The following is a 23,244-nucleotide window of genomic DNA, read 5'->3' on the forward strand; positions in this document are numbered from 1 at the left end:
GGTGGCTGGCAAACAAACATGACACAGACAGTCCAATACCCCTTTCACAGTGGACAACAAACCCACTCACACCCCTTAGCATCTTGCTTTTGTCTTCAGGGTTAATGTGTGGAATCGACGTTGAGCAAATTAAGCTTACAGCCCTGCCCGGCTCTGAATCCTTTGTGTTTTTGTATTCTTTTTGCATTAAAATGTAGCACTTTAGCACGTTGAAGTCTTACATTGATTTTTTGCTTTTGCTCAACCACAGTTTTCTTACTATTTCATGTCCAACTACCTTTTCAAACTCTTCATTGTTGTGTTCCATGTTGAGATGAGCTCCATGCTGTATGAATAAAATTGTAGCAGTAGTAGCAGTAGTAGTCAGGCCTTTGCTCTTATTCGTAGCTACAGCCCTTACTGACTTGCTTAACAACAGTGTTTAGCTGGCTCATGCCAGGTGTGGATGGACGATGATAATGAAGGGGGGTTTAGAGGTCTTCTGTGGTTCACCAAGATCCATGACAGACCTGCGAGAATGAAAAATGAGACTTAATTGGAGAAAGAGGAGGAGGCAAGGTAGGTGGTTTTGTGTTTTAAGTTAGTTTCATTAAAGCAGGATTCAGAGCCAGGCAGGTGCTGTAGATGTGATTTAATTAAAATAGACTCCTACCTGTCTGTCGCGCAAGAAGGGTTACATAAGGGCAATTTTACCCTTAAAGGCTGCATTGTTTTTGACATTTCAATAGTGGACTCAATATGTAACAAGTGACATTTTGCAACAGCAGCATCTAATTAACCTCTATACATCATCTTGACCGATCCGTCCTTTCCGAAATATTATAGGCAAATATGGCAAATACTGTCTTTTAGCCAGCGTAGATTTGTTGGATTGCAATTCAAGTTCTGTCAGCCAGGACCTATTTAATGAATTCCATGAAATTTTATAGTGACATAAATTACTGTTTGTTGATCTTCTGACTAGTCCCTAATAGTCCCCATTTTTGGCATTTAGTATAATATTTCAAAAACTGTTGGATGGCTGTGTAATTCAGTCCAGAGAGTCATGTCCCCTTTAAAATGTGTTGCAATCACTTTTGAGATCTCTTAACTTTTCACCTGCTGATGTGTTCTCATGAGCCTTAGCTGTACTTGGTGTTTGATGCTTATTAGCACATGTTAGCATCCTAACACACAAAAAAATGCAAAGAGTTTGAGCTGATGAAGTTACACATGACAGCAATCTTTGTTGTGTTTTATATTAGCATACTGATGTTAACAATGTACCACAGACTTGTTGTTGAGGGGACGCTAAATTCTCGGTAAGCCTACAGAAATACATCATCTCTTCAGCAATCTATATTAAATTATATAATGCTAATGCTGTTTCTGAGCCCAGGATAACTTGTTGACATCATGGCACCAGCTAATAGGGATCCCGATAAACTAATCGCCACCAACATGGCTTAAGACTCCTTTTGTTTATTACATAGATTGATTTGGCAGACAATCTGAAAAAAGGACAATCCTCGATCTCTGTTCCTCTCTTTTACTTTATAACTCGTCTTTGTACTGTATCTGTATATAGTTAAGTTATAATAATGCATATATTCCTGCTCATCTATACTCTAGAATAAAACCCACATCATTATACACTGATGTTGGAAAAATGTGTGAAAAGAAACAATACAACAAAATACATTTAAATTTGTTTTGGACCCTGCACTTTTTATCTCATTTCCTCTTGTCTGGCTGCCCTTCAAGCTGTCATTGACTAAGGCAACGTGCTGTTGCTGCCTGAATTATGGAATTCGTTGAATCAACTCAGCATAAGCAATGCTGACAAATTCCAATTTGAGCTTATAAAATGAGGATCTTGTTTAGGATACGCTTTTTGCGTTCTGGTTTTTGTGCAATTTAAAAATGTCTAGATTGAATTGTGAGGCTTCTCTTTCTGTCTTATTTACTGATTATTATTTATTAGCTTTGACTCTTTCTTTCTATCACTTTTCCTCTGTTCAGTCTATATCTTACATCTCCTTTCACTCACTCACACGCATGGACATACACAGCTTCACAGTGGTGTGAAATCTCATCCTGCCCTATCAACAGGTGCCGTGGGACTGAGATTGAACATGTGTCATCAGGCGCGGTACAGAGATGACAGGGCATCCATCAAAACGGGTTGCCGCCATTTCCACACCCCGTGTTTTCCTGGCCTGCAGCCCTCCCAGGTGCTCTGGCTCATCACCCCTGCCACCAAGCAGCAGGAAAATAGTGCAGAAGCCTCATTCTGACAAAAAAAAAAAAAAAAAAAAAACTCTGAACAAAGGAATGTTGTCTCACTGGAAAGATGAGTCATCCGTGTCCCCCTTGCATAGCACACCACCACCAAGAAATGAATCCACACTTTGAATAAGTCATATCCATTCTGCCTCTGACAAAACATCAGAAGGAGCGACGCGACAGATTTCTCCCACGAGTAATCTGTCACAATTCTCCTTTGAGCACTTGTGTTTTCTGTCGCTGGATGCATTTTTAGTGATGTTTTGTTCGTAACGAGTCTGCACGACTTCTTTGGGATTTGTCAAAGTCGTCAATGTCATTTAGGAGTTCCTGTCTTTTCTGTGTTTGCAGTTATGAATTTTGCTGCCTTATGTGGCTCATCAGTTCCCTGCCTCCATATTTGAGAATAGCTTTAGCTTCAAGTACCACTTTGACCCTGAAAACCAACTCAATTAGCTTGTTTGGTTGGACTGTAATAGGTTAGTTAATTTCTCTGATTTGCTGTGTTAGCTGAAAGTGAAATGGAAAAAAGTACTCCCCCTCAAGTATTGCCATTAGGGGTACACGTCCTAATGTAGGGATGTACTTCACATTCTTGCAACTGTAATCCTTTATGTAATTTTGCTCTTTCTGCAATTAAGGATAATATATTTTATTTTAGCTTCCCAAGCATGAAACACCAAGCTTTAACTCACACAGTCACATTTGACTCACTCACATTTGAAAGTCCATTGCTTTAGGGATATTACCGTGTTCATCACTGTCTGTTCCTGAACCCAACCCTGACATTTTCGAGTTTGGTTGTTTTAAAGCCACATTAGTGGTTTTGCTCTTAGGCTGATCCAGTGTTTTTAAACAGACTAGAATATCTTAGCAACTAACCATGGATTTTCATGTAATTCTCATTTTCATGAATCTTAATGGTTTTGTTTTTTCTCTGACTTCAGCAAAGATACATCAGATAAAACACAGATTTTTCAATCAACCATTTTGTCTCTTCATAAAAAAAAAAAGCCCATTACACTTATATATTCCAATGCAAGGGTATTGTTGTTGACACCACTGTTGCAAAGACAACTGTATGGTTTCTGTTTTCCTCCAAGTCACAAATAGCAGCAGCACAGGACAAAAAGTGAGTTCATTCAGTCATTTAGTCTACAATACAATTGGATCCCCAGTTAATCTTCCTTTTTCAGGGTGACTGTGTGCCCTGTAGACAGAGTTGTAGAGTGATAGCGAGGTTTATAGGGGACCATTGTAAAACTGATGTTTTCATTATTCTATATCCATTACATTGTGCAATCAACATTTACTTAATAATTATATGTTGAAGTAAAAACTTGTCTATTGCCAGTTTACATTTGTTTTTATCCTGTCAAAACTGAACTGATATGCTCAAAATACAAAAAGAGGTTCAAGCATTCCAAAAAAAGAAGATGATAATAGATCTCTGTGGAGTGATGAGGTGACTATGACTTCATGAAACACACACACACACACACACACACACACATAACACACTCATATCTTGCTATTTGGCTGGTTTTCTCGAAACACATTCCAAATTTGATGTTGACATATTTAAATCACTTGCTTTGTCAGACTAACAGTCAAATCCCCAAAGATACTTGATGTACAGTGATATGAGACAGAAAGCTTGAAATGAAAACTGTTATAAATCAAACAATTATCACATTCCGTCAGTGCTGTGTAGTAAGTTCTGATTAAGTGTTAGCATGAAACGGAAACTCAGGTTGATTCTTTGGAGCTGTCATGTTCAGCTCCACCCAGCTCCTGTTAAACACTGATCAGATCCACTTGAACAGATTGGGATTAGGTGTTTAGTGTAAGTACACCTGAACCACATTTCTAAAGGGGAAGGAAAGCACCTCTCTTGTTTAATTAGCTCACCCAAGTCTTGTCTGGCTGGGGATTTGAGCTGACAACCTCCAGGTCTTACACTGGGCTCTTTGGGCTTTTAGGTTGTCTGATCGTGTGCCATTAATGTAACAAATAGCTGCTCTGCTGCACCCTGAGTCACTCACCTAGCAGACAGAGCGCTTTCTTTGCAGCAGGGACCACAGCCGTTTCCACAGAATTACCCTCAACCTAAAAATAGACCGCCGCATCGCACACACACATACGGGCAGAGACAAACCTATTAAACATGCGCGTGCACAATCACACACTGTATATTTATAGATAAGGGACTCCGATGTGACATTGTTGGAGCCGCTCTGTGTCTTTGCATCATGCTTGGCCAACCGGTCTTCCTCTAATTAGCAAGTGTGTGTGCTGTGTTCCAGCTGCAGATGCCTCCCAGGGCTGCTGCCAGTCCATAGACACACTGACGCAGCCGTCACACCAATTTTTTTTATTATAACAACAGTGTGACAAGGGTTTGTGTTTGTGTGTATGTGTGTGTGCATCTGTGTGCAGTGCCAGGAGGACAGTCTCAGGTTTCAGAAAAGGGGATGGTGAAATGAGATTTTATGAATATGTGCAGAGTGTATAAGTATGTTTGCCGGCTTATACAGCTGGCGCAGACACACAAACATAGCAATAGTGCAAGACTGTCATGGCTTATTGAGAGTGAGACAGAGACCAGCATCAATGTATGTCTTCAATGTGTGCAGTGAATTATGAACTGATGTCAGTGGCTCAGATGTTGTACATTTATGCAGCTGGAAGAATTGGAGCTTAATGGGCTGGAACAGTAGGAAATCCTACTAAGGAGTAATATATATAGTAGTGACATAAAAATGGGTTACACTTAGATACATATTTCCATTTCCAGGTCTGTTTTCCATCGTGCCGAACATTTAAATTCAGCAGTTGTCAGCTGAGATGCAGTTTGATTCCATCGGTATGCACGTATCTCTCCAACTTGTCATTCAGAACTTTTCAATTAAAGGACTGCCACTTAAATTCAAGCCTTTCTGTTTGAAGTTGGCATGGTTTTGCTGTGTTTGCGTGGCTTTTTTTGGGGTTGGGGTTTAGATGTTTTCAGTGACAATAATCAAGTCATGACAAGCATGACGAGGGCTGGCACAACAGTAAAACTCTCCTCACTTGAAGACATGTTTCCTTCCCGTTATGTCCTGTCAAAGTCTTTGCCCTCCTTTTACCGCTCTGATATCAACAGAAATGAATGTGCTGTTAATGTGCTTTTAATATTTTAACTTATTATGTGGTGAATTCACTAAATAAATGTTCTTAATGCATACACGTAATCCCACACAATTCACAGAGAGTGTTACAAACAAGAGGATCAACTGGGGCCCACAGACTTTTTTTTCCAGCCCTGTTGTAACCTGATGTGTGCTTAGATAGACTCTCCTGAGATTTAGTTGTCTTCTAGGGACAATGATCTGACGTTAGCTGAAATGCTTGAATCGACAATTTAATAATGTCCGGGATATCACTGAAACCCAAGCATTAGTATGGCACAGGGAAATTGCAGGTGAATCTCAAAGAACTTGAATAAGATGAAGAGATTTAGTGTTCTACGAGATTTAAATATACACTGGCTATTTTTTTTTATCCAGGAAAAGGTGCTCTTTAAGTTGACACACACAACAGCCACCAGTCTGTTACTGCTGACACGGAAACAATTTCTAGTTATTGCCTCGCTCTCTTTGATGGTAGCTGTTCAGGTTTGCTGCCTGGACTTTTCAACAGGTGTCTGTCTGGCAGTCGAACCACTGACCTGCAGGTCTCAAGCACTTTTCTAACCTCTTCTCGTCTATTGAGGCTTTGTCAGTGTTTGAGAAATGCCACAGCAGCCATGGCTGACACTGTAACAAGGTCTACTGGAAAATTGGCTGTGCTCATATAATGATTGCAATTATGTAACAACTGGAGCATAAAAAGAGAGGCACCTGAAAAAAGATAATCATGGTGTGGGTGAAGGTCCTTTCAGTGATTTTGTAAGTAAGACTGAATGGTCTGATGAGGCACAGACAGCCGGTTTCTAAATATAATTCACCGTGGAACTCGCTTTTCTTCCCAGCCTTTTCAACCACAGTCTGCTACAGAGAATAAATGTTCTGGTTAAAATATTGGTCATTATTTTTGTCGCTTTCAGGTTGTTCATTAACCAAGCTACTTTATCACTTCAAATTGTAATGTTGAGATTCAATACTGAGCTGCACAACTTTGCATATGAGCAATTAGAAGTGGAAAGTTGATTATTACTTAAATGACAAGCTGACTATAAAACACATAATGGCTGATTGATGACAGACAAAAATGTTATCTCTTAGTCACCTGTACATTTATGAACCATATTTCCCTTTATTGGGCTTAATTCTTACTTACATCTTATTACGTTTTTCTTTGTTTGTTTCAGGGCTCCCGGTCGAGTGGCAAGGTGCACAGCTTTGGGAAGAGAGAGCAGGCCATTAAAAGGAATCCCAATGTCCCTGTGGTGGTCCGAGGATGGCTGTACAAACAGGTCAGAACAGACACACACCCACACACACGCACACACACACACACACACTAACATGCTGTCAAAATGTTTAGCCAGAACATTGTGTTTTCCTAAACCTTGACAACTGTTGACCAGATAAAATCAAAAATTTAACCAAAAGAAACATGGCTTTTTTTGCAACATATAGGCATTTAAAGTTTTAACATATCTGTGGTTGGCAGAAACACACAAAAATACACCAATAAGTTTTCTGGTGTCCGGATTGTGAATTCATCAAACACATGCTGCAAACAATCGCATCCTCCTGTTATGACTGACAGAATGCAGCCTCTTCACGTCTCTCTCGTCCCTCTGCAGGGATGTGTTCCAGACAGCATCGTCCTGTAACGTTCCTCCAGTGGCCTAGTTCTATCTTTTTCTTGATTTATTAATATATTTGTTGGTTTGGCAATATAGAGCACCTGCTGTTAATCACAGACAGACTATTACTGGAGACGCTATTTGTATTTGAAGTTATACTTAAAATATCTGTAGTTGGCAGCGTCCCGCTGGAAAACGCTTGGCCTCAGTACAAGACGAACAGTGAGTGATGTTACTGCAAAGCAATTATATTTTAATGACCACACACAGAGGCACACACTCACCAATACACACAGGCACAGGCGGGAATGCACACATGGGTAAATGCACAGGCACAGACGCTCGTATGCACATACAGTCTATTGCTGCACTTCAGTTATGTTTTAATTAGAAAAAAACCTAAATGCTGGCGAGGGCACACACGTTTTCACTCACATTATACACACATAGATACACTCCATCACTATCACAGGATTACATGGTTGTAACTTCATAAAAAGAGGCACATATCTGTGTTTGAGGTGGCTTCATCCCTTCTGTATCTCCTTTCCTCTTCAAATGGCACCATTTTCAGCCAGAGAACATAAAAGACGGAGAGGGCAGTAAAGCAGCCGTGGCAGACACAGCGAGCCAGTGAACGAGGACAAATGATCACTCCCTCCCTCCTCCTCTTTACTGTTCACTCACTTTATCTCAGCACAAGTCTTCCTTCCTTTTGCATTTTATTACTTCTGTATCTCCTGTCCCTTGCTTTTCTGATCTCCAACACTCATCTTTCTCATTACCACTCCACTTGGCTCTTCAAGATACCTGTCTACCTTTTCTTGTTATCTCCTCCTATCGGTGCTACTTTCTATCTCATTATTCTATCTCATTATTCATTTGTCCCTCTTACTCTCTGCAGGACAGTTCTGGGATGCGTCTCTGGAAGAGGAAGTGGTTTGTCTTGGCTGATTTCTGTCTGTTTTACTACAAAGGTGAGTCTCCTCTTGGTACTGTCATCTTTGGAAAAACTAACTACCTGTTCTGCCTCCTGCCTCTGTGTTTTCTGCTCCATCACAATCATTTGTTCAGGCAAGGTCAAAATAACAGAAACACCTTGAAATAGAATTCAAATTTAAACACCCTCACAGCCTTTAAAATTACCACCGTATTGCATCAACACCTTTCAGGAAGTCTCAGCAAAATCTCCACGTTACGAGCTTCACACTTGTTGAGAAGAATATTGTATCGGACTGCATTGCATTCTGCACGTGTCTCACTGGTGTTTGAAAAATGTGTATGAGAACACAAAGTTTGCTACCATTCACTGTGGAGTAAAAGGTGAACTATAAGACGTGGGAGTAAAGATGTGGTTCTCCTTATTTGCACTGAATAAAAGAGATGGTTTTAAATATTAATAGAATATTGTTGTCAACAAAAGAGGAGTGCTGGAGAAAAGATTTGGATTAGAATATGTCAGACGCCACAAATTTGGGCCAGCATTTCTTTCAGTATGGCACACCCCGGAACCCCACAAGTTGGCTACGTTTCCCACTGTTGGGATTGTTGTTGAAAAGCCCTGCTCAACCAACTCCATGACAACTGAACCGAACTACACTTGCAGATGGCATCACTGTGATATGTTATCAGTAGAATCCCTGACAACCAGTGGTTTCCAATCAGCTCATAACCAAGTGTGGCAGATTGGCTTCAAAATGAGAAATATGCACACTTTCAAGTAGAAAATGCCTTTGTTGGAAGAAAAAATATATACATTTATGCTCAAAGTGTGACAGCTTTTAGCAAAAAAAGGTTTGGGCAAGGTTCAGAAGTCTGCATCAAACTCAGATGATTTTAGATTTAAAGTGAACTGCAGCTGACAAAGGAGCCAGTGATTCAATCTCTCAGTGGGTTACAGCTCAGCTGCATGGAAAGATATGGACACACACACACACACACACACACACACACACACACACACACACACACACACACACACACACACACACACACACACACACACACACACACACACACACAGTTTCTCATCACCACCCCTCCCTCACCATCCATCCCCATCCTTTGGCTGTCTTTATCTGCCTCTCCACGCCTCTCTTTTTCATCTCCATACTGCTAACCAAACCTTTTGGGACACGCTCGTCTGCCTCCTCGCCTCGACAGGAGGATGAAATCAATTCTCTGTCGTTTCTTCTCCTCTCTTTTTGCCGTCTTTCTCTCTTAGTTCAAAGGTTTCGTCTCTCAACATGAAAACGCTTGATCTGTCTCCAGCATCACTTATCCCCTGCCTTCATCTCTTGTTCTTACAAAAACAATCAGACCTCCCATCGTTGTATTTGTTGTTTTTTATTTCATTCCCTTTATTTTATCTGTGGTTTCTGTCAGTTATGTCGAGATTGTGTCCTTGTTTTTGAGTTTTTTTTGGTTTTGTTTGTTTTTTCTAGAAATGTCTGAGTTGTAGCAGCCTAGTGTTCACATTTCAATTGATTGATGATTATGGTGTTTCACAATTCTTTTTTGCCAGCAATACATAAACAAGCACAACATATATTAAATAAAGAATACATTAATACAGGAAGAGTGGCTGTGTCTATGAAATGTCAGAAAATGGTAAAATTCAATAATTTCGAAAAGCCTATAATGATGACCTTAAATGTCTGGTTTTGTTTGGAACCCAAAGATATTCAGCTTACTGTCATATCAGACTAAATATAACTATGAAGTAATCTCAGATAAGAAGCTGGAATAGGATCTGTTTGTCAAGCCAAGTCAATATTATTTATGTGGCCAAATATCACAAATTGGTCCTTACAATCTCTACAAATATGACACTCTCTATCTATAGACCCTCAATTTAGACAACATGCAGTGACAGAATCCATTCTTGTGCTGTTTGGATGTAATCAAACTACACATGTCACAGTCTGGTCTGCTCAGTGTGTGTGTGTGTGTGTGTGTGTGTGTGTGTGTGTGTGTGTGTGTATGTGTGTGTGTGTGTGTTTGTCCATGTGAGTGAGACAGATGATAAAAAAGACCTCAGCGACTCGTCCACCAGTTAAGGAATGTCTCCTCCAAAAGTCCTTGAATTATTTTTAACCCATTACCCCTTTAATCCTGAGTCCTACCTTATCACCTCTCAGCCAAACACTTACACGTGCACACACATGCAGCTGCTGTGCGCGCATATTTTCATACCATCACTAAATTTTACATGTATTTGTAATTGTTGTGTACACACTCATACACACACACTCACGCACACATGCGCACACAAAAACACACACGCGCACGCACAAACACACACATTCTAGCATGTTGTCACAATGTCCAGAGGAAAACAAATACTTTAGATACTCTTGATATTTATTTATATATGTGTGAAATATTCTAAATAGGACATACCTTGGTTGCATACATGTGTAGAGTGTTGAGTGTAAGACTTTAAGAGAAAGGTTGTCTTTGTAAAGTGAGGGAATTTGAAGCTCTCCACCCTTCTTCAAGGTGCTGTTTGAGAGTCAGGACATCAGGATTAGGTTTAAGGTGCAAGGTTGAGGACTGCATTATGTCACTGAAGGTCCTTACAAACATAGGTGTACGAGTGTGTGTGTGTGTGTGTGTGTGTTCACTATGATCTCAGCATGTAAGCCGGATGGGGCAGGCACAGAGCAAAGGCGGCTGGCTGCCAGTTGGACCAGGCCAGCTGTAGCTCTGTGACACTGGGATACCAGCGTGGTCATGTACTGTTTGGCACAACACCGTGGTATGAATGACGGCATATGGGCGTGTGTGTGTGAGTGTGTGTGAGTGTTATGATACCGGTGGCAGGCAGTGATGAAATTAGTGGGTGATGAGTGATATTTATTCTCATGCTCTTTCCTTCCCTCCATATCTCTCTCGCTCCTTTTCTCACCCTGATTATCCCCTCCCCTCCCTCCCTCTCTCCTTTTCTTCCGCTCCCCCATTCCTTCCGCCATCTCTCTCTTTCACTCTCTCCAGATAGCAGAGAGGAATCGGTACTGGGCAGTATTCCCTTGCCCAGCTATGTCATTTCAGCTGTGGGCCCTGAGGACCACATCAGCCGCAAGTATGCCTTTAAGGTACGCTTCTCTTTGTTCTACAGACAACACTGTGCTGATTTGTATGTCTTTTAGTTACTTTCAAGTCAAAACACAAAACAAGGGATCATTCTTTCTAAAATGAAGAAAAGCAGTGCAGATTGATCATTTGCAGCCAATTAAAGCTGCAAAAAGAGTAGATATTACTCAATTGGAAGTGTTATTCTATCTGAAAGCATGAAGATTTGTAAGTTAAAGCTCACTTGACTAAAACATTTGTATCCATGGTGAAGACGTGATTGAAGCACTAACAGGATCTTTCTACAAGTGAAATCAATTCAACGCATGCAGCTCTGTTCTGCACACTCGATGTCGATGACACTGTTGAAGATGATCATTGACTGAAGGATGCTTCATGTTTAAACATGACACAGTCATTCATCTAATGACTTGAAACTTGAACAAAGCCTTTGATTACTAAGTTCTTTTTCCTGCTTTTGACACATGTGCTAAACATGCATTCTCCTCTGGCTATTTAATGCACTACTGATGAGAGATGCCTCCAAGAGGTTTGTATTGTTAATGACGAAAATGTTCTTCAGAAGTAAGACACGTTCCTCCCGAATGAAAACCTGCTGCCTCTTTACAACTACGTTCTAACATCCGTTGTATGTTGATCAGCAGGTTTTATGGCATATGACTATTTCTCCCTGTGCTATAATCTCAGACTATGAATTATAATTTGACATTGCGTATTAATCTATTCTAAAAAAAAAACAAAAAAACCCTATCTGTATGTGTGGCGCTGAAGACTCTTTTACACGGCTATGACGGCTCATAGTAAGGAGAACGCGTCTTTATGCCGGATTCCGATTACACAATATCAGCCCGACCTCACAGTCGCAGGCCTTCAGGGGCAAAATGGGTGTCAAGGGCAACTTTTCTCGTATCATAAAGGATGACAACTGACACTGCTCAACGTCCTGACAAAAAGCCTGTCAGAGTTTTTTTTTTGCCTTCTATGAGAAACACAGCAGCTGCATTAACATGGAGCCTAATATTCCCATTATAATCGGTTTTAAAGCCCAAACAGAATAAAAATGGTCCACAATCATGGATCGGTTGATCAGTTGAATAACAACGATATACCCCGATTATTTCCAGGCTTTCTGTGTACGCCCACCGTCACAATGTGAATGTGGTCTACTGTGGAGAGTTTGCTTTTCATACAAACTCTTAGAGAACTTAACACAGATGACGACAGATCTCCTTCTTCAGGACAGGGAGCTGATCACAGGCCAAGAGAGATAGAATATATGCGCATGTTACACAGTTGTTTCGATTAAATTTGTTGTTGCATGTAAACACCGGACACCAATTTATGCTATCCCATTTAAACAGTCGACTCGAAATGTTAAATCAGAATGATTTCAATCAGAATCAAAAATGTTGTCCATGTTAATAAAGGTAGTGACAAAAATATTGTGTAATCTGAATCTGGCATCAGGTTCTGAACAACAAATTGAATTAAAAAATGATCAGTTGATCAAGAATTTTTTTTATTGCTTCTTGTTAAAAATGTTAACGATTTTTTTATTACCTTTTCAGCAGTTGGCTTTTTGATATAGCAGCTTCTGCAAAATGCTGAAAATATCTGGAATGATTTCTGAATGCTCTTTTGTAATGGCGGATAATAGAACAGATCAGTAACTTCCTACCCTCAAATCACTGCCTACCCACCCACTCAGCTTTGTCCAGCGCTCACCACCTGTTCTCGTAATGTCAGTTACCACCGAATGTCTGTCATTGTCTTTATTGAGACAGAAAAGCTCCTCAGGAATGGAATGAAGCTTCTCCATTCCCTGAGGCACAAGAGCCTGACACGTGTGAAGTTGCTGATATACTGTTGAGCACACACAACTTGCCGACATGTGAATATAGGCTTTGACTCTATTAATAGAATAAAATGGTGTATGCACATACAGTGCACGTATTTGTCCAAGGTTTTCATCTACCACAGACAGCGGTTTGCTTTTTGTCATCAGAGTCATCACATTAGATTTACATTTTAATGTGGTTTATTACATGATCTGGCTTGTTTGCTGAAGTGCGATGAATGGCCTTGGTCCCATAGGTCAAATGTTTTGAAAAGCAGCAGTCTAGTCATGTTCTCTGATCTCTCCTTGAACAGGAGAGAGACCTTCTCACTGCTTAAAGGCCTTGCTCAGTGTCTAGGTATTAAAGGAGACCTATTATGCTTTTTTGTTTTTTCCTTTTTCTTCATTTTTTTTTTTTATGTAGGTTCTTAAATGTTAAGTCTAAAAGTTAAAAAGGTCAAAGCCCGCACCAACTGAAGCTCCTCTCCCTGTAATTCTGTGACTTTGTGACATCACACTACATCACCATGTCTGACATTTGCATAATGTATGCATAGCTAGTTTGGTACCTAAGAATTCATCTGGCACAGCTGCTCTATTGTTGTTAGTAATGCTGAGTCAGGTGTGTATGAGCTTACCAATCAGAGCAGAGTAGGTATTCAGGAGGGTGGGGCCTTAAAGAGACAGGACATAAGACAGTGTTTCAGATGGAAGGAGATACAGTATATACAGTGCTGCAGGGCTGCACAGTATGAGAAAACTGATGTGTTTTTTGAACATTAAAGCATGTATTCTATTAAAATGAGAAATGAGCACAATATGTCTCCTTTTGAAAATTATCAAGATCTCACTAATGCTATTTTTTATTGAAAGTTGGGTTGTCTTCCAATGAATAGTTGATCTCTTAGAGTAGAAAATCAACAGGTACTGATGGAGATGGTCAAGCGTTCCCCCGAGCTTTTTGACTGTTAACCTTTGCATTGTATAAAAGTGACTTTAATTATTTAAGATCATTTACTAAACCAGGTCTGAAGGATCACTTAGCTACTTGAATGAGCCTGATGGGATGGGTATTATATGATGGTTTGGGAATACTACACTGTTGAGTACCAAATCAACCCATACATATCGTGATCCCCACAAATGAAACCTTAAAGCTTCGACAACTTCCCATCCTCCAGACCCCTTCCCATTTCACCAAATCCTCTTCCCTCTCTTGTTCCAATTGCGTGGCTGCCTGACTGGGACTTCCCTCCCTCCCTGTGAGTGTGTCGCGTCGTCCAGTGACAGTCCTCACATAAATAGGTACTCTACCTTCACATGTGCTCTCACTTTGAGAGATGTAAACGTTATATATCCTTGTCTGTGTGGTTTTTCGGGTCCAAACATGACAGAAATATACCGCAGCTGTGTATATTCCTCTGTTGGTTGCATGTTTTGAGAATAACATGTCCATGTGGCTGACTTGGTCGTGCTGTTTTTTTTTTTTTTTAATTTCAGTGTTCTGTCTTATTTAATTCTCCCCCTTCTCTATCTCCCCCTCATGTCGTTTTTGTGACTGCAATATGAATCTTTGTATTTGGCTTATCTGGTGTGGGGCTTATCATTCATCTATGTGCTGCTCTCGCTGTCTCTTCCATCTGTCACATCTACTGTACTAGCATGCAGTTTTCTGATAGCGTGGAGAATAATGTTCCTTTATTTGGAACTCACGTCACCTCACACTACTGTTTCAGAAGTGAAGGGCTGAAAGAAATCATGTTAACACTGTCAGGAGAAGCAGGCTATGATACCCCACAGTCACTCAAATGGTGATTTTTTTCCAAAGCTGCTGCTGCCAAAGGAAACTTTGAAGTAGACAAACTTGTTACCGGTCAATGCTAACAGGATTTTCTTCACAAACAGAGTAGAAACACTGAATGTTTTCCTCAAAGCAGGCATGATTTAAAACCAATACACCCACAGTCTCCGTGTGAATGTTTTTCAGTGTAAATTCAATTTCTACAGTTGCAAATTTAGACGAATGTACCTTATCTGAAGCTGTGTGGTGCTCTGGCTGCTGAGGCTTATCTTTATGAGCACAATGACTCTTTAAATAGCACCTGGACAAAGAGTGTGTGTGTGTGTTTGTCTGGGGCTGTCCGCAGGAAACAAGCCGACACCATTGTGAGCCTTCTCTGAGTGCAAAGTGATATTTTCAGTCTGTAGAAAAAGAGAGGCTGAAGGAGTGAGAACACAGAAAGGGAAGGAAGTGATTAGGGCTGGAAAAGAAAAGGCAAATAAAGAGTGGAAGCGATAGGTGGAGAGGAAGGAAGCCATGGGGGCTAGTCGAGGCGAAAAAGAGGAGAGAGATAAATGGAGAGACGGACTTTTCATATTTTTCCACAAAGCGGCATTAAACAATGTGATGATGAAAAAAAAAATCATCAGGAACAACCTTAAAATTGCCACCAACTCCCACACAGACACAAACCACAGAAAGATAAAGGGGCTTATCTGTGTATGTGTTCAGTGTGTAGGTGTATCGGTCACGCACTTGGAGCTGAATGACCCACTCAGCATTCCTGCTAAAGAGAGACAGAGGCTCCTAATGTTATTGTAGATGGCTGGTGGTGTGTTGGCTCTTGTCGATATTGTGTGTGTGTTTGTGTGTTTGTGTTAAAATAAGAAAAAAATCACGACTGTTGTATGTGATTGATATCGACAAGAGAGATTTGGAACGTTGCTGCATGGGTGTGACATTGCCGGCGATGTGGTGTCATTTTTGGCCAGACTCTTAACACAGGGACAGGATTTGAATTAGAAGTAAGATGTGGGTTTAATCTTTTGTCAATGTTTCTGTTATTCAGATGATGGTTTGAATTCATTTTATTCAACTTATTCCTCCATAGTCTCTGTACTGTGTGTGTGTGTGCTGCGCATGCATGCCAGTATCTCTCACGTGCCTGAACATCTGACTAGCACCGTGGTCCTCTGTCTCTCATCAAGAGGCCTGTCCCATTGAAGCTATAAGAGGCCGTCTGTCAGAATGCTGATGTTGAGTGAGCGAGCAGGCGTGTTTTGACAGCTGCTTCCTGAGGATGCTGTTATTCCTTTCGTCAAGATTTTTGGGGTGTTTTTCGGACACATCTCCTGTTCGTTTTTTTAGGATGAGTGGTTGCTAACTAGTTTCCCTGCCTGTTTCCTGTCCTCGGATGCGCCTAAAGACATCTCCATTCCTGACAGCGACAGGCCGACTGAGCCCTGTGTGGTGCACATCTGTTGTTTTCATCTGGGTAGCCTTGTGGTGAAAGAGTCTGCACAATTTCCATTTTAACCAAACATCACTCCAGCTGATGCAGCTGATCAGACAGTCTTTAAGGAGACTTGGTCAGAATGAAAATCCCTTCTAGTGTCACGACCAACTGCTAAGACAGCAGACACTCACAGCCTGTCTCCAGTAGTATAAAAAGGGATTTTAGAAACATTGGGCATGGAGAAGTAATACATGCATACAACGTGGCCTCTGATGTTGAGTATGATTGCAGCAGTATACCATGATATGAAAGCTGAGGTTTATCATACCATGTGCATTTGCTTGTACAGGAAATTTCTACCATAGTATTGTTATTAAAACATTTATATTTCAGGTTTGTATCAAGATAAATCACTGTCAGGACATTATATTTTGGGAAATTATAAGAAGGCATTTGTTCAATTAAGAAACTATTCTGTTTTCATCCCACAAAGGGTCATTGAAACTAATAATGATAATGTGTAATACCACAGAACTTTCTGAGGTGTTGCTGTGTGGTGAAAATCTCTGCTGAAATACTGTTGAAACACTAATGTCAGCTTAGCACTTGGTAGTATTCTTCAAATGCAACTGTATTTCTGTTCTCTGCAGGCATCTGTGAAATACTTTCGAACACTGTGATGCTGGTCCATGTGTCCTGGAAGATTTCAATGTCCTGGACAAATTGGAAAAATTACTGTCAAATATGATCTGTGTTTATTAAGCGTACAAACAGCTTATGGAGACCGCTGATGCTGTGCATCACCAACCCAAAGTATCTGTATTTGACAACCTGGAAATGTGACTTAACAATCATCTATCTCTTGTGTTGGGCTCTCCACAGTAATACAGTTCAAACTGAGTTAAGTGTTAATTCCAGTTTCACTGGACAAACAATTAAATACGTCTTTAACGGATTGTCTTGGTAAGACAGAAAACCATATTGTGGGATAACGAAAACCCTGTTGGCATGTTTTTGTCCGACATTTGACAAATCTGACATACTTTTAGTATAAGGGATACTCTGCAGTTTTGACTTCTCTGGCCTTTAGCTTCAGCAAGCACAGCTAAACAAGGCTGTCAGTATAATGTTTAAACTGGTCAAAAGAGGAAGCAATAGCAGATGGACCATGCCTTTAACCATATTTTTTGTAAGGTTAATCAAATTAAATACTCCTTTACTCCATGATTAGAGCTTTCTTAGTAGCTGCAGTGTGCTGTTAGCTGTGTTACAATACATGAAGTAATCAGTGGTATCAGCTGCTGTGGTGTTTGGTATGAATGCAAACCTGCAAAGCCCTGGACCAACACTGAAAACCAAATTCATTAGTCAGTACATCTAATGTGGAATTAGTTCACACATGGCACGGCAGGAAAATTATGTTTAGAAAATGGCACCACTGAATCACTGAAAACTTTGAATCAGTTTGTAGATTAGGTGAAACATTTTTATTGTTCATGTAGACAATAGTATAACCTTACATAATAAAGCCCATTGCTGAGGACATGATCAGCCTCTGCTTTCTTCTAGTGTTAGTGCATTCATGTAAATGCCTGCCATACTACTTTCTACCTGAGCATCACCAAAGAGCTGGAGCACAAGGTTATCTGGACTTCAAGTGAGTGGTGCAATGAACTCCCAGGTCTTAAAATATGTACCAGGATCAGGGTCAAGTAGATCCTCAAGCATAGTGAGTAAGGAAACGATATTTTAAGTCGTTTCATTGGTGCACAGCAGCCGACACTGAGATGAGCTTGTTTTAGCAGTCAGACAGCAGCGATTTCAGAGGGGAGGTGACATATTAAGCTGTCGGGGACCCTGGGAGGGTTGTAGGAATGGTAGCATTTATGTTTGTTTGTGTACATGTCTGCATCTGTCTGCAGGGATTTATAGAGAGTTTATGGTAACAGATAAAACAGCGGGGGTGACAGTCTTTGTATTATTCATGGTATTGTTCAGAGTGTACATTTTACCACACAAGTGGGTGTTTTGTATGTTTCTGGCTGTCATCACGCTGCAGAATAGAAGCCAAATTGCGGAGGAATCACAATTATGTCAGTTTATGACAATATAAACTAGATAAAGTAATCGCAGAGAAATTATTGTGTTGTAGCCATGGTGGGATTCCACCACAACACTCCGAACACACTTATTATCCTGCATTCATTATTCAGTGAATGAATTGGGGTACGGAGGATTTAGTGTTTAATTGCATTTCATTTGCATGCATCTGTTGTTGAGTGGGTTTACTCATTTGTCTTCCAGTCCCAACCAGCAAACCACTGAAGGAGGGAAGGAAGGAAGGAAGAAAGGAAGGAAAGGGAAAAGTAGGACATTTATTGAGCTGTGCTCAATGGAGTGCAGCTCACTAAAAGGGGTCTTCCAATAACCCCATTTTCACAGCAAGGACATCTTTATCAAGGACACAAAAAACACTTAAAGTCTATTAATTAAAAATCAGCTGTAGTGATGTTCTGTTCCTTGGATTTCTTGGCCAGTTCTTGTGCTTGATGGTGTGTTTCCTTATATCCCTGTGGATAGCGAGCTAATTATAATATCAGTGACATCATGTCGAGATATTTTCAGCACAGCCAAAAACAAGTTCAGTAGCAGGAACATTTTCTTACTGGGCAATATGAATTATCAAATAGTGAACGTCTTGATGTGAGCTTCTTTTGGCTTCTCTCTGGACATGAACAGTTCAACAAACTTTCAGGCAGAAATCTGTAGTAGGAAAAGCAGAGATACCAACTGCTCTACTGATGGTCGTCTCAGTAGACCAAAATGCAGTGCAGCCAGAAACACGTTGATGTTTTTTTTTTTAGAAAGGAGCCGCTCTCATTTTCCTTTGGGTGGATTTCAACTCGCCTTCATTCCTGCAGTTACTGTGTTATTGTGAGTATAACCCTAATCCCAAAAATAGTTAGGATGCTGTGAAAAACATGAAACAGAATATGCTAAATTGATAATCCTTTTTGACAAATCCTCAAATGAAAACTACAAAGACATGAAGGTAAATGTTATATAACATCAGCTTCATTGAGATTAAATACATCCTTATGTACGCAATTTTATGTTTATTGGCACGGGAGCACTTTCTTAAACCAATCTTCGTAAACAGCGGTTGCAGATGGTTGCATTCTGTTTTTTTGTATGTTTTGCAGAGCGTCCCTACTTTTTGGGTCTACCTATTTGAACAGATGGACATTTGGAATACAGCTTCTTCCCATAGGTTCTCTGGGGAATGAAGAAAATTGTTGTTCTAATAAGCTAGGCACTGGAAATAATCAGTTGAAGCTGCATTGATTGATTTTCTGGCCACACCGGGGCAGCCATAAACACAAAATGTAACTTAAATGTAGAGCGCACACCTCCATCAAGGCCCAACAGTTCCCTTTATCCGCATCAAGTTGTTCTCATCCATAGATACCAGCCACCTGAATACAGCTGAAATGTTTCAACAAGATCCTAAAAGAAACATACAAAAATGTTGAAAAATGCAAAAAAAAAAAAAAATGGTAAAGAAAATAAGAAAAAAGTTCCTGGATCCATACCTGCGCCAAAATTGAATGGGGTCTATTCTGGACCTGGATCCATTCTCAATCCAAGTTTCATAGAAATCTTTCCTGTAGTTGTAGTTGTGTGACCCTGCTGACAAACCAACCAACCAACCAACAAACAAACAAACAGACATGGGTGAATGCATAAGTTTCTTGGCGGAGGCAAATAATCAAACTCAATAAAATGGCAGTGAATGTGTTTAGCTGCTGAGTACTCCATTACATTCACCAGCTAGTCCCAGCTTCCCCATGATGAAATGGTGCAGATGTTCTCTTGACTGTCGCACCCTGACAATAGCATATTAGATCACCTGACTAATAGCCTTTTCACTGCACATACAAAGAAGTATCCATCTTAAGTTTGAGTATGCCTGTCATGAGCTCAGCATTTAAATCACAGACTACAATTACCTTGTCAGGGTGTGGAATCTAATTACGCATAAATTTCACTGTGCTCACTTTTTCATGTCAGACCACTGGAATTGATGTTCTTCTAGATAAACTGCGAGATATCCTGTTATATAAACTGAAAAATATAGTAAGCATAAATGAAAAGCTCTTTTAAGTCACTGCACATGTTTGTAAACTGTTATTTGCCCTTTTATATGTTCTAATTAGATATTTGAGATGAATAAACAAGACGAAAACAGGTTTGTGAGGAGACTTTGGGGTTCTTGTGTCTGAACGTTTTCTGTCCTCCATTGTACTGACAAATCTTTCCTGTCATTGGTTAAAAGTTGTGGCTTTGTTGCTGGTAACTGGCTGGCGTTTTTGTCTCTGTATTCCTATTGTGTGGTTTCCTTCATTGGCTCTATCTGTATTGGCCGATGCTTGATGTTGTTTCTCTCGTTGGACAGCATGACATCTCTCTGTTTCTTTGACCAAATCTGATTTCTCTGTCCCAGACCTCAACACTGACCTAGCCTCTTGTCTCTTCCTATAGGCTAGCCACACTGGTATGCGCTCGTACATTTACAAGCAGAGCTCTGTGATTGGCTCGCAGGCAGAGCACACTGGGATGCGGACATATTACTTCAGTGCTGACACCCAGGAGGACATGAACACCTGGCTGAGGGCCATGAACCAGGCCACACTGATGCAGAACAACATCGACACACTGATCAGGTAGGGCTACGCATGCGCACACGCACACACACACGCATGCACGCACGCACACACACACACACACACACGCACACACACCCCTATGCACTTGATAATAAAAGTTGTGAAAAAAGTTCCAGATCATAACTTTTACATGTTCTCCAAAAACACACCTTACACCATGAGCTCCCCCTTGTGTTTGTTGCCAATATTTTGATTTCATTGTTGCCTAAAACGAAACCTTTTGTCATCTTTTGTATTTTTTATTGGAATGAAAAGTTATTCGATGTTCCATCCCTAATCATGATTACACTTGCAATCATGAACCACTCGTGTACTAAACAGGCCTGACTATGAAATACACATCCTGCATATGCATAAGCTTACACATACAAATAACTTTAAAATCGAAAACACCCATCAGCTCATCTGTGCTGTGGTACCTTTATACTACACGTCACAGGGATCCCCTGTTAATCAGGCAGGAGGTCCTTTGATTCCAAAAATGCTGGGACATTGTATAAAACGTATATGAAAATATAATTTGCAGTCAAGCTGTTTTACCGACAACAGTTTTACAAGGTGTTCCTAAGTGCACGTAGTAATATCCTTGCTTGTAAATGACTTGAGGATGCTCCGTTCTTACCTGATCAATATCACCTATTACCAATTAATATATCAACCTGTTAAATTTTCCAATGGGTCTTACCAAAAGGCATTTTCAGAGCAAAGCTCAACTTTCCCAGTTTTTTGTTGCCCCTGTCCTAACTAATTTGAAATGTTGCTGGTTTCAGACTCAGAGTAAGGATAATGTTGATGAGGTAAAACAGTAAACATATTAGTGTTTTACTGCTTTAAACTGAGTTTATGTCAAGAGAGTATTAGCACATTCTGTGTTCTATAGGCTTAAGACAGCATCCCCAGCATTTGATGGACTTGAGGTTGTACTCATCTACATTTACACACATTAAACAATAAAATGATCACTCCTTGCAAGCACAATCCATAGAACATAAAAAATATGCTAACGGATTGTATGACATGATAGTATTTGTTTGTGTACTTTACAGTATGTTATAGTTGTTATATTCTATAAACACATACAGTACATAAAGTACTTCGTGACATGAATTACAGTGATTCCTGAAAAAACATCCCACTCTGTCAGTCCTGGAGCTGTAACATCTGAGTGTAGTGAATATTTTTTAATGTGTTTTCTCGCTCCAAAGAGGACATTCTGATGTTGTGAAATGCTGTTTTTAAAGAAGCAGTCTCTTACTCCATGTATTATTCATGTGTTGACGGGGGGAGGTTGCACAGATCAAATACGTCCCATCCTTCACTGGCAGCCTCAGACACCCGCAGCTCGTACTCCTTCGTTTTATAGTTTTTGTTTTAAGAATGGGAAATCCCAGAGGACTACACTAGTTGTTTATGATTAACCGAAGGGAAATCTAACTGAAAACGGCTTCCACTTCGATATTTTTTTACAGCCCTTGTGTCGTGTTTGAAAAAAGTACAACAGTAGTAATATTATTTGCTGGCATGTTGCACTTCTTTTGCAAGAGTTTGTTTGCTTTAGCAAAATGCAAAGTTATTGCTAGCAACACTAATCTTACATTTAAGCTTAGATAATGGCCCATTTAACACCATGTAATGGGGACCAATCATCATAGTGCTAATTTATATTAAATATATTCAGACCAGCCGCAGAAAGGGCATTTGGGCCCCTGAGGTTGTTTAATTCATTTAAAAATAAAATTTGGTCCACAGTTCATTGAATTTCAGAGACCTGGCTGTTTCTCTAGCTTCTTCTCACACAGGATTTCCTTAATGAGTTTAAAATCTAATTGTGGTTACAAGGCTTTGCTTGTCATCTGCCCTGATTTGTGGTGGTGGTTTAGCCCTGTCGTCAAAGTTGGGGCTGAGGCTAAAAGTTTCTCATTTATGTGAGTCATCTAGTTCACACCAGAACAAAGACCTCTGAAATGGTGAAACATAATGACACAATGTCCATGGGACATCAGGGAAGTGATCAAATGAAACAGAATTGGTGCCCATCAAGTAAAAGCCACTGACGTCCTTTGAGAGGTTTAAGGAGGAAAAATAAATCATCTGTCAGGATAACTCTTTTAGTTAATTATCATCTACTTCTCTTTTGGCGTTTGTTTATCCGAACATTAAAAGCATGAGTTGAGTGCCAGACAGTGACATTACTGAAGAGATAACCCAGAGAGCTCATTACTGTCTCTGTAAAAGGACACAACAAGATAAAAACAAAATTAAATCCATCAAATCATCTTCATCATTGAT

The 23,244-nt window shown here is 40.2% G+C and overlaps 1 protein-coding gene across 5 annotated transcripts in view; it reads left to right on the forward strand.

The window, feature by feature from the left end:
- Window positions 1-23,244, forward strand: part of LOC119023917 (pleckstrin homology domain-containing family A member 7-like) — a 135,927-nt gene that overhangs the window by 92,391 nt on the left and 20,292 nt on the right. For 4 of the 5 annotated variants that reach the window (XM_037106215.1, XM_037106216.1, XM_037106219.1 and 1 more), the window contains 4 exons: window positions 6,617-6,721; window positions 7,965-8,037; window positions 11,057-11,157; window positions 20,771-20,952. In XM_037106215.1, coding sequence (XP_036962110.1) covers window positions 6,617-6,721; window positions 7,965-8,037; window positions 11,057-11,157; window positions 20,771-20,952 — 461 coding nt within the window. The remainder of the gene's footprint in view (window positions 1-6,616; window positions 6,722-7,964; window positions 8,038-11,056; window positions 11,158-20,770; window positions 20,953-23,244) is intronic. The other variant, XM_037106218.1, reaches the window with a different exon arrangement.

Source organism: Acanthopagrus latus, chromosome 8 (assembly GCF_904848185.1).
Source record: "Acanthopagrus latus isolate v.2019 chromosome 8, fAcaLat1.1, whole genome shotgun sequence".
In the NCBI taxonomy this organism is placed as follows: Eukaryota; Metazoa; Chordata; class Actinopteri; order Spariformes; family Sparidae; genus Acanthopagrus; species Acanthopagrus latus.